At 42.1% G+C, this 12,000-nt stretch overlaps 1 protein-coding gene across 21 annotated transcripts in view; it reads right to left on the reverse strand.

Annotated features, from left to right (window-relative positions):
- Positions 1 to 12,000, reverse strand: part of LOC110535260 (lethal(3)malignant brain tumor-like protein 4) — a 127,315-nt gene that overhangs the window by 83,315 nt on the left and 32,000 nt on the right. For all 21 annotated transcript variants that reach the window (XR_016484360.1, XR_016484359.1, XR_005034557.2 and 18 more), the window contains one exon: positions 8,757 to 8,833. Coding sequence is in view for 11 of the 21 variants with exons in the window: in XM_090189377.1 (XP_090045503.1) it covers positions 8,757 to 8,833 (77 nt within the window). In the remaining 10 variants the exon portion in view is untranslated. The remainder of the gene's footprint in view (positions 1 to 8,756; positions 8,834 to 12,000) is intronic.

Below are 12,000 nucleotides of genomic sequence, written 5' to 3' on the forward strand. Positions count from 1 at the left end.
GCCATCATGTTGGTATTCACAACTTCAGCCCTGGGGGGACTGCACCCATCAAACGTTTGGACACACCTACTCATTCAAGGGTTTTTCTTTATTTTTACTACTTTCTACATTGTAGAATAATAGTGAAGACATCAAAACTATGAAATAACACATATGGAATCATGTGGTTTCCAAAAAAGGTATTAAACAAATCAGAATATATTGTTGATTCTTCAAAGTAGCCACCCTTTGCCTTGATGACAGCTTTGCACACTCTTGGCATTCTCTTAACCAGCTTCACTTGGAATGCTTTTCCAACAATCTTGAAGGAGTTCCCACATATGCTGAGCACTTGTTGGATACTTTTCCTTAACTCTGCGGTTCAACTCATCCCAAACCATCTCAATTGGGTTGAGGTCAGGTGATTGTGGAGGCCAGGTCATCTGATGCAGTACTCCATCACTCTCTTTATTGGTCAAATAGCCCTTACACAGGCTGGAGGTGTGTTGGGTCATTGTCCCGTTGAAAAACAAATGATAGTTCTACTAAGCGCAAATCAGATGGGATGGCGTATCACTGCAGAATGCTGTGGTAGGCATGCTGGTGAAGTGTGCCTTGAATTCCAAATAAATCAGACAGTGTTGCCAGAAAAGCAACCCCACACCATCTCCTCCATGCCTCACGGTGGGAACCACACATGCAGAGACCATCCGTTCACCTACTCTGCGTCTCACAAAGACACGGTGGTTGGAACCAAAAATCTCAAATTTGGACTCATCAGACAGATGGTGTCCATTGCTTGCGTTTCTTGGCCCAAGCAAGTATCTTATTGTTATTATTGGTGTCCTTCAAGGGAAAGGGGGACACCTAGTCAGTTGTACAACTGAATGCCGTCAACTGAAATGTGTCTTCCACATTTAACCCAACCCCTCTGAATCAGCTGCCGTTGAAATCAACATCCACGTCTTTGGCGCCCGGGGAACAGTGGGTTAACTGCCTTGATCAGGGGCAGAACGACAGATTTTTATCTTGTTAGCCTAAACAATTTGAATTTCTAGCTTTAAGTCTTACAACTAGGTTCTAATTCAAAAGTAACTGGTTCTGCAAGTCTACCGCCCTCCCTCCACAAAGAAATGTTTGTTTTATTTAACTAGGAAAGTCAGTTAAGAACAAATTATTATTTACAATGATGGCCTACCGGGGAGCAGTGGGTTCCCTGCCTTGTTCAGGGGCAGAATGACATATTTTTACCTAGTCAGCTCAGGGATTCAATCCAGCAACCTTTCGGGTTACTGGCCCAACGCTCTATCTACTAAGCTACCTGCCACCCCAGGTAACCTAGTTAACTAGTCTCACTATTTTTTTTACTTCTGAGATGTTTGTCATAGGTGACTTTAACCTGTCCTGGGGAACCCAAGACTCAGTCAGTTTAAAAGATTTGTAATAACCTAAACATCCCTCCGTTGATTACCAAACCCACACAACCAAATCTGAGGGACTCTAATAAATCAACATTAATTGACCATATCTTTACAAATACGGCAGAAAAATTTGTGGCTAGGGGTGTTTTCTCCCTGGATATTAGTGATCACTTTCTATTGTCTGCATTAGATATGTTTGGTACTCCTAAGGCAAAACCATGTACAAGGAGAAAATGTCAGAAATTGTGAACAAGCTTTTTTACCATAGCGACTTCAATGGTATCTTAGATATACCGCATTCTGACATGGCTCCAAATTCACTTTATTCATGTTTTTAACAACATTGCAGATTAGCATGGCTAAAAGTACTGACTACGGCCGGGACTGTCAATCCTTCCGAGAATTGAGAAATCTGTGTAAAACTTGTTTGAAAAGCAACATCTGATTATTATATTAACACTAGCTGACTGTACAGGAAATACATATAAATTCTGGAAACTGTGAAATCATTAAAGGGTTGCACTTCCTCTACTCTTCCCTTACAAATTAATGTAGAGTCTGGCCTTATTACTGATAACATTGATATCATGAATTAATTTAAATCAACATTTTAATTCTGCAGGCTCTCTCTTGGAAAAAACTCAAAAACCTACTCACTTTGACAATGTACTGGATGTTGCTGGGGGAATTATACTGAATAATTTTGAAAATGTCCGTCAGGGATTTTCCTTTTGGCAATTCACAGACAATTAAGTCCTTGATATGTTGTTGGCATTAGACATAAAGAAATCTACAGGGGCCCACCATTTGGATCCACGTCTGCTCAAGTGTGCAGCATCCCTCATTGTGGGCCTAATAACCTAATAAAATAACTAATTAATTTAGCATATCTACACTACCGTTCAAAGGTTTGGGGTCATTAGGAATGTCCTTGTTTTCCATGAAAACATACATGAAATGAGTTGCAAAATGAACAGGAAATATAGTCAAGACGTTGACAAGGTTATAAATAATGATTTTTTAAATTGAAATAATAATTGTATCCTTCAAACTTTGCTTTCGTAAAATAATCCTCAATTTGCAGCAATTACAGCCTTGCAGACTTTTGGCATTCTAGTTGTTAATTTGTTGAGGTAATCTGAAAAGATTTCACCCCATGCTTCCTGAAGCACCTCCCACAAGTTGGATTGGCTTGATGGGCCCTTCTTACATACCATACGGTCAAGCTGCTCCCACAACAGCTCAATAGGGTTGAGAACCAGTGAATGTGCTGGCCACTCCATTATAGACAGAATACCAGCTGACTGCTTCTTCCCTAAATAGTTATTGCATAGTTTGGAGCTGTGCTTTGGGTCATTGTCCTGTTGTATGAGGAAATTGGCTCCAATTCAGCGCCGTCCAAGGGGTATGGCATGGTGTTGCAAATAGGAGTGATAGTCTTCCTTCTTCAAGATCCCTTTTACCCTGTACACATCTCAAACTATACCATCACCAAAGCACCCCCAGAACATCACATTGCCTCCACCAGGCTTGACAGATGGCGTCAAGCACTGCTCCAGCATCTTTTCATTTTTTCTGCATCTCACGAATGTTCTTCTTTGTGATCCGAACACCTCAAACTTAGATTAGTCTGTCCATAACACTTTTTTTCAAATCTCCTCTGTCCAGTGTCTGTGTTATTTTGCCCATCTTAATCTTTTCATTGGCCAGTCTGACATATGGCTTTTTCTTTGCAACTCTGCCTAGAAGGCCAGCATCCCGGAGTCGCCTCTTCACTGTTGACATTGAGACTGGTGTTTTGCAGGTACTATTTAATGAAGCTGCCAGTTGAGGACTTGTGAAGCATCTGTTTCTCAAACTAGACACTAATGTACTTGTCCTCTTGCTCAGTTGTGCACCGGGGCCTGCCACTCCTCTTTCTATTCTGGTTATAGCCCGTTTGCGCTGTTTTGTGAAGGGAGTAGTACACAGCGTTATACGAGATTTTCAGTTTCTTGGCAATTTATCGCATGGAATAGCCTTCAATTCTCAGAACAACAATAGACTGACGAGTTTCAGAAGAACGTCCTTTGTTTCTGGACATTGAGCCCACAAATGCTGATGCTAAAAATACTCAACTAGTCTAAAGGCCAGTTTTATTGCTTCTTTAATCAGCACAAGTTTCCAGCTGTGTTAACATAATTGCAAAAGGGTTTTCTAATGATCAAATAGCTGATCCAAGTTTATCATTTTACAAAGGCTAACAACGTGCCATTGGAACACGAGTGATAGTTGCTGATAACGGGCCTCTGTACGCCTACGTAGATATTAAAAATGTAAATCAGCAGTTTCCTGCTACAATAGTCATTTACAACATTAACAATGTCTACACTGTATTTCTGATCAATTTTATGTTTTTTTTTTTTTTAAATGGACAAAAAGAAAAAAAGTGCTTTTCTTTCCATAACAAGGACATTTCTAAGTGAACCAAACTTTTGAACGGCAAGTTTCCAAATTGAGCAAGTTTCTCACTATAATTACTTATCTGGTATCTGGATTGATGACAAGTTGTCTTTTGAAACACACATTGAAAACTTGACAAAGAAGCTGAGATCTGATATATATATATATATATTTTTTTTTATATATAGAAATAAATCCTGCCTCAGTTCTGAAAACAGAAGTAAAATTGTTCAAAGAACACTTCTCTCTGTAATAGACTATGGTGACATTATTTATATGCATGCGGTAGCCTCGGTTTTGAAACCATTGGACTCAGTATTCCATTCAGCAATACATTTTATCACCGGGGATGGTTTTAGGACTCGTATTCTTTACTCTTCTGTCTGTAAGAAGAGAGCTGCACTCTTATTTATTTACAAAGCAGTCTTTCAGAAACTTCCTCCGCACATCACTTCATTGATTCGTTTTTAGACGTACAAACGACCAAACCCGTTCTCAGGGATGGTTAACTCTGGAGGTCCCTTTGGTCTGCACAGTATTGGGAAAATCTGCTTTTAGTTTAATTGCCCCTTGTGTGGAACAATACACAGAATTCCTTGCAATGAGATATTAAAAATTATTGATTGGAAACTTTTGTTACAGAATGAGATTGCTTTTCTTAAATATATGTTTAATGTTGTTTTATATGTAATGTTTATGCAGGGTTGTGTTTTATTTGTAAACGTACACAGGGATTTCTTGTTAGAGTTCTCATTGAGACTCACTGTTTAAATAAAAGGTTAATAAAAAATAAACGTTTTCTGAGCTATTTTTTCCCCGCTTTGTCATTATGGGGAATTTGTGAGTAGATTGAAGTTGAAAATGTTTTTATTGAATCAATTTTATAATAAGTCTTATGTGACAAAATCTGAATACTTTCTGAATGCACCGTGTATATAGAGCACCAATCAAAAGTTTGGACACACCTACTCATTTTTCTTTATTTTGACTATTTTCTACATTGTAGAACAATAGTTACGGACGTCAAAACTATGAAATAACACATATGGAAACATGTAGTAACCAAAAAAGTGTTAAACAAATACAAATATTTTTTAGATTCTTCAAAGTAGCCACCCGTTGCCTTGACGACAACTTTGCACACTATTGGCATTGTGTTTTATTACAAATTATGTAGTTGATGATCCCTGATAGACTGTTGGTATCTCTCAGCACCACATATACACCCCTAAAACTACTAAAGCTGAGCCAAGGACTATCGGGTCTGATAGGAGCTGAGAGAGCGAGAGAGAGAGCGCTAGCAAAAAGCAAAAGAGAAACCTTATTTCAAATGGTAAATTAATGCTCTCTGCACAAGGCATGGATCAAATAGTTAAAATAATGTTTTACCCAACAGCTGTGGTAACAGAAACTATAATGTCTCTCTCCCCCCGTTCTACCCCCTCTTCACCCCTATTTCCCTCGCTCTTCCCATTCGCTGATCTGATGTATGATGATTGTGCTACAGAATCCATTGAACAGCACATCACCCCGCTCGCTTTTAACTGGAAAAACAGATGCAGTTTTGCGACACACAGGAGAATGTTAGCCGAATGGCACAACCAAGCCGCCTATTAGATTGTAGAACAGGAGAGGGAACGAGGGAGAAGAAAATGGAGAAATAGAAATAGGAGAGCGAGAGATCCAGAGCAAATTATAGTTTGTGCTTTCATCTTACGATAGCTAGGTGGGACAACCACATATCACAGGAAATATGTAATTTATTGAGGAAAAGTGTATCAGCAAAGTCAGAGCTAGAAAGGAGGGGTTGGATTCAGGTGCTTTCAGAAGATGGGCAGGGTCTGCTGTCCTATCTTCAGGGGGAAGCTGGTTTCACCATTGGGGTGCCAGGACAGAGAAGAGCTCGGACTGGACTGAGCGGGAGCTGCCCTCCCGTAGGGGTGGCAGGGCCAAGAGACCAAAGGTGGCAGAACGGAGAGCTCAGGTTGGGGTTTAGGGTTTGAGCATAGCCTGAAGGTAGGGAGGGCAGTTCCTCTTGCTGCACTGTTGGCAAGCGCCATGTTCTAGTAGTGGATGTGAGCTTCAACTGGAAGCCAGTGGAGTGTGCAGAGGAGTAGGGTGACATGGGACAACTTGGGAATGTTGACCAGGTGGGCTGCAGCGTTCTGGTTAAGGTTCAGGGGTTTGATGGCACAAGCAGGGAGCCCAGCTAACAGCAATAGTCCAGACCGAAGATGACAAGGACCTGCACCGCTTCCTGTGTGAGGTAAGGTTGTACTCAATGGATGGTGTAGTAGAGCATGAGCCAGCAGGATTGAGTCACTGCTTTGATGTTTGCAGAGAACGACAAGGTGTTGTCCAGGGTCGCACAAAGGTTCTTTGCACTCTGGGAGAGCAACACTGTGGAGTTGTCAACCATGATGGAGAGGTCTTTGAGCGGGCAGGCCTTCCCCGGGAGGAAGAGAATCTCTGTCTTGTCGAGGTTGAGGTGATGGGCCGACATCCAAGCTGAGATATCTGCAAGGCACACAGAGATGCGTGCGTCACCTGGGTGTCAGAAGGGGGGGGGGGGGGGGGGGGGGGGGAGTAGTAGTTGAGTGTCATCCACATAGCAATGATAGGAGTGACCATGTGAGGATATGACAGATCCAAGTGACTTGGTGTATAGAGAGATGAGGAGAGGGCCTAGAACCGAGCACTAGGGGTACACCAGTAGTGATGCAGACACAGATCCTCTCCTCGTCACGTGGTAGGAGCGGCCTGCCAAGTAGAACGCAATCCAAGAGTGTGTAGAGCCTGAGTCGCCCAGCCCTGAGAGCGTGCAGAGGATCTGATAGTTCAGTGTCGAAGGCAGAGGATAGATCTTGCAGGATGAGAACACAGGAAAGAGAGCCAGCTTTGACAGTGCGGAGAGCCTCTGCGTTACAGAGAAGCAAAGTCTCGGTTGAGTGACCCGTCTTGAAGCCTGACTGGTTAGGGTCAAGAAGATCATTCTGAGAGAGATAACAAGAGAAGAAGGTAGCCTAGTGGTTAGAGTGTTGGGCCAGTAACCGAAAGGCTGCTAGATCGAATCCCTAAAAATCTGTCGTTCTGCCCCTGAACAAGGCAGTTAACCCACTGTTCCTAGGCCGTCATTGTAAATAAGAAATTGTTCTTAACTGACTTGCCTAATTAAATAAAGGTTCAATAATAATAATTAAGTGCCTCATTTTAGGATGATGCACGTTGGCAGTTTGAAGAGACTAAAATCTAATATTTTGGCATAAATCTGATTCAAATGTGTTTTTTTCCTGCAGTCTGAACAGCCAAAAAATACATGGAATCAGGTATTTTAAGGCACATTTCAAACCACCTTTGAAATGAGATACAAATCTGATTCATAGCCATGCAAGTTGTGTCTAAACAGTCTGATTTTTTTTTGCCATTGTGGTTTTTACACTGTTATTTGACATTTGTTGCTTGCTAGCTACTCTGTTAACAGTTTTGACAAGAACATGTGGGAGCAGGCTATCTTGTTAATTGTTTACAAACAAATTAGTGAATATGCTAGAAAGATCAACAGCTAGCGGACTGCTGTGGCTGGCTAGCTAGCTAGTGGACTGCTGTGGCTGGCTAGCTAGCTAGTGGACTGCTGTGGCTGGCTAGCTAGCTAGTGGACTGCTGTGGCTGGCTAGCTAGCTAGCTAGTGGACTGCTGTGGCTGGCTAGCTAGCTAGTGGACTGCTGTGGCTGGCTAGCTAGCTAGTGGACTGCTGTGACTGGCTAGCTAGCTAGTGGACTGCTGTGACTGGCTAGCTAGCTAGTGGACTGCTGTGACTGGCTAGCTAGCTGGTGGACTGCTGTGGCTGGCTAGCTAGCTGGTGGACTGCTGTGGCTGGCTAGCTGGTGGACTGCTGTGGCTGGCTAGCTGGTGGACTGCTGTGGCTGGCCAAAAATGACTCATTTTGAAAGTTGGATCATCTTATCCTTTGAGGCTTTAAAAGTGTTCTTACCACTATGATTTTGAACATTCAAAACAACTGGGAAATGTCCACGACAGGCATTATTGTGACCTTAGCTTGCTACAGAAGTGAGTGATAGGAAGCACAAGTACCACCACCAATCACTCTAGATCACTGCACACACCCCCCTCGTTACTATGACAACTAGTGTAGCCTTGTCAGCACATGACTGCTGTCTGAACACATACAATTTGGTCACTGTTTGTACAGTCAGTATTCCAAAATGGATCCCTGCCCGTTTCGCTATAAAGCTAAGGGATGGGGCTGGAGAAATGTAACCCAGCTCAAATTCAAACAGCGCTAAGGACTGACCATCCATGATATCAAATGTATAGTTTTAACCATGTTTTGAGGCTATAGTGTTTGTTTACATACATACGTACATATTTTGGGTTCTGTTGGGGTACATCAGATGAACTAAGCTCATAAGGCATTTATAAGTAAAATTCTTCAAGAATCAATGGGCATATATAATTATGTCCAAAAATGGATGCAGCAACCAAGAATTCTAGCTTTAAATAAGTAGGGGGTGGAAGGGGACAATTACCAGCAAATTAGAGGGGAAATGAAATTGATTACTCGAGTATTGGGGCGGCAGGGTAGACTAGTGGTTTTAGAGCGTTGCACTTGTAACGAAAGGTTGCAAGATCGAATCCCCGAGCTGACAACGTAAAAATCTACTGTTCTGCCCCTGAACAAGGCAGTTAAACCCACTGATCATAGACCATCATTGGAAATAAAATGTTGTTCTAAACTGACTTGCCTAGTTAGATAAAAGGTAAAATAAATAAATATGGGGACTAAAGTAAGGAATGACTAAAGGCCTTTTTGACAGACATTAGCCACACCGCATCCAAAGTGACTTTCACACAACACATATATACAGTATTGTATCTACTGGGCAAGCTACTCACCCTGAGGTGCAGTGAGAGGTCGTCCGTGGTCCTGGCACCAGCCCACTGGGTGGATGTGAGGGCTGCTGGCATCACACCTAAAATGCACATCACACTATAACTCTAAATGTGTTTCTTATTGATTTTGAATTTAATGTAATATTGTTCTTGACAAAGTACAGAACAGTAATAGACATAGAATTGTACATTTATGTGGACCCCAGGAAGAGTAGCTGATGGAGGTCCCAACAAAATAAACCAAACACACCACTAAACCACAGCATACAGTACATTATCTTCCTACATACACACACTTCCTCAACTAAACACACACACACACACACACGTATTTCAATCCTCCTGGGGTAGCACATAACAATAACCTCAACATGCAATTTGCATTTAAAATACAAAGTTTGTGACCAGGAGAATTTTGCAATAGGGCTCTGACGAGAGGTTCTGGGAATGGATTCTCAATCCTTGTAACCCGTGCGGTTATTAAATATTAGCGATAGCGATGTTTCTGTGCAACTTTGACGTTCAATTTTCTCTCAAGATTGCCAAACAATTTGTATGTTGATGTAGTGCCCATCGGTTATGAATGTTTCCACTTCCTGTGTTGAGAAGTCGTGTTTTTACAGTCGGTTCCTGATTTTAACCCCCTAGTCGATTGACGCACTGGTGCATCATTTAAAAAAAATACCCTGGGTCTGTTCTAAAGTGACTGCAAAATTTGGTCAGATGCACCTGTGACAGTGTGCTATTGAGTGCCATTGTGTGTTTGCGAACAGATCTCATGGTTTATTTTAGGGCTGTGTCTGATAACTTTGCTAGCTAACAGAAATTAGAAATGCAACATCACACCTAACCAACAACCGCCATGTTTCTCAATTTCAAAGGAAAGATTCCATTGGTCACGTGACTTGTATATGCTCTGTGATTGGACAATACAGAGCACAACGCTGTATGGGATAAGTAGTTTGTTTACACCCCAACTCTGAAATGTACACAGTCTTGTTGACTTTTTTCAAATATCACAGTTCTTTAAATGCGATTACTAATCTTTTGAATTAATGCTTAATCCGGGAGATTGTTGTACCTAATCAATGTTTGGAACACCGCAACCAGCATGTTGTTGAAATGTGTATGCTAAAAATGAGTGGGTGTGTCAGTTCCGGAACCATAACTGCGAAAAAGAGGGGCGGGCCCATCTGAGGCCTATTTCACTTACTGTACAGGCCGGCTAGATTAACATCTACCTACATACACATGCAATCACACAACAAGTGCAATTCCATTAGATTTCTGTGTGCTTTGAAATGATACAGCAGCGGTGCGATTCTGCTGAATAGCCCAGTTGCACAGAGTGGAGGCTTGCCTGACTGCTGTCCCTTGGGCACTATAATTTGACCAAGAATCCCACAAATCCTCTTTGGTGAGCGTAGCGGAGTGGCTGAGAGAGTGAATGTGTGTGCGTATGTGTGTGTGTGTGTGTGAGAATAACCAATCATGGGGTGCACCGAGTGAACGATTTCCAGATTGCTGTCCCTTGGGCACTATAAATTGACCAAGAATCCCATACATGCTCTCTGGTGAGTGTAACGGACTGGCTGAGAGTGAATCTGTGTGTGTGTGTGTGTGTGTACATGCAAGTGTTTTGTGCTTGTGTGCAAGTTAAACTGTGAGTGTAGGTGTACATCTGGGTGCGTGTGAATGCAATGAGCTGTGGCGACCCATGCTTTCTGTGAAACAAGGAGGCTAGGAAGCTAGCAGATTCTCCTCTTGGAAAGTCTCCGTAAGACATGAAAAAAGGAGGGGAAAAAGGACAAATAAAATCACCACTGCAAAATATCTCCGCCAGGCAACTCTGAGAACAAAACGGAGAAGACTGGCAGTTCTCCTCTTCAACTATTACATCTAGTGACACTGACTTCTGTTTTTCTCCCACATCAGGCTTTCACTGGATGAATTGGGCCATGCGTCACATGACATGTAAATCAAACTCCTCTTGAAAATAAGCGGGCAAATCACCACTGATTCACTGACATCGGTACGAGAGAGAGAGAGAGAGATGCGGAATTGAAGATCATACATGTACACACACGTGCGCACCCGCACGCACACACCCTTTACTGTTGATCTATACGTCACTCTTTATGTAACAAAGCTACGTATATGCACTGAGTGCACAAAATAGTCCATGCTCTATGACAGACGGAACAGGTGAATCTACGTGAAAGCTATGATCCCTTATTGACGTCACTTGTTTAATCTACTTCAAATCAGTGTAGATGAAGGGGATGAAGCATTGAGACAACTGAGACATGGATTGCGTATGTGTGCCATTCAGAGGGTGAATGGGAAAGACAAAAGATTTAAGTGCCTTTGAACCGGGTATGGTAGTAGGTGCCAGGCACACCAGTTTGTGTCAAGAACTGCAATGCTGCTGGGTTTTCACGCTCAACAGTTTCCCGTGTGTTAAGAATGGTCCACGACCCAAAGGACATCCAGCCAACTTGACAACTATGGGAAGCATAAGAGTCAACATGGGCCAGCATTCCTGTGGAATGATTGACACCTTGTAGAGTCCTTGCCCCGACAAATTGAGGCTGTTCTGAGGGCAAAAGGGGGGATGCAACTGTGTTCTTAATGTTTTGTACACTCATATATATATATATATATATATATATATATGTACGTACGTACAGTGCCTTGCGAAAGTATTCGGCCCCCTTGAACTTTGCGACCTTTTGACACATTTCAGGCTTCAAACATAAAGATATAAAACTGTATTTTTTTGTGAAGAATCAACAACAAGTGGGACACAATCATGAAGTGGAACGACATTTATTGGATATTTGAAACTTTTTTAACAACTCAAAAACTGAAAAATTGGGCGTGCAAAATGATTTAGCCCCTTTACTTTCAGTGCAGCAAACTCTCTCCAGAAGTTCAGTGAGGATCTCTGAATGATCCAATGTTGACCTAAATGACTAATGATGATAAATACAATCCACCTGTGTGTAATTAATCAAGTCTCCGTATAAATGCACCTGCACTGTGATAGTCTCAGAGGTCTGTTAAAAGCGCAGAGAGCATCATGAAGAACAAGGAACACACCAGGCAGGTCCGAGATACTGTTGTGAAGAAGTTTAAAGCCGGATTTGGATACAAAAAGATTTCCCAAGCTTTAAACATCCCAAGGAGCACTGTGCAAGCGATAATATTGAAATGGAAGGAGTATCAGACCACTGCAAATCTACCA

This window comes from Oncorhynchus mykiss, chromosome 11, assembly GCF_057628025.1.
Source record: "Oncorhynchus mykiss isolate SJ-2025 chromosome 11, ASM5762802v1, whole genome shotgun sequence".
Taxonomy (NCBI): Eukaryota; Metazoa; Chordata; class Actinopteri; order Salmoniformes; family Salmonidae; genus Oncorhynchus; species Oncorhynchus mykiss.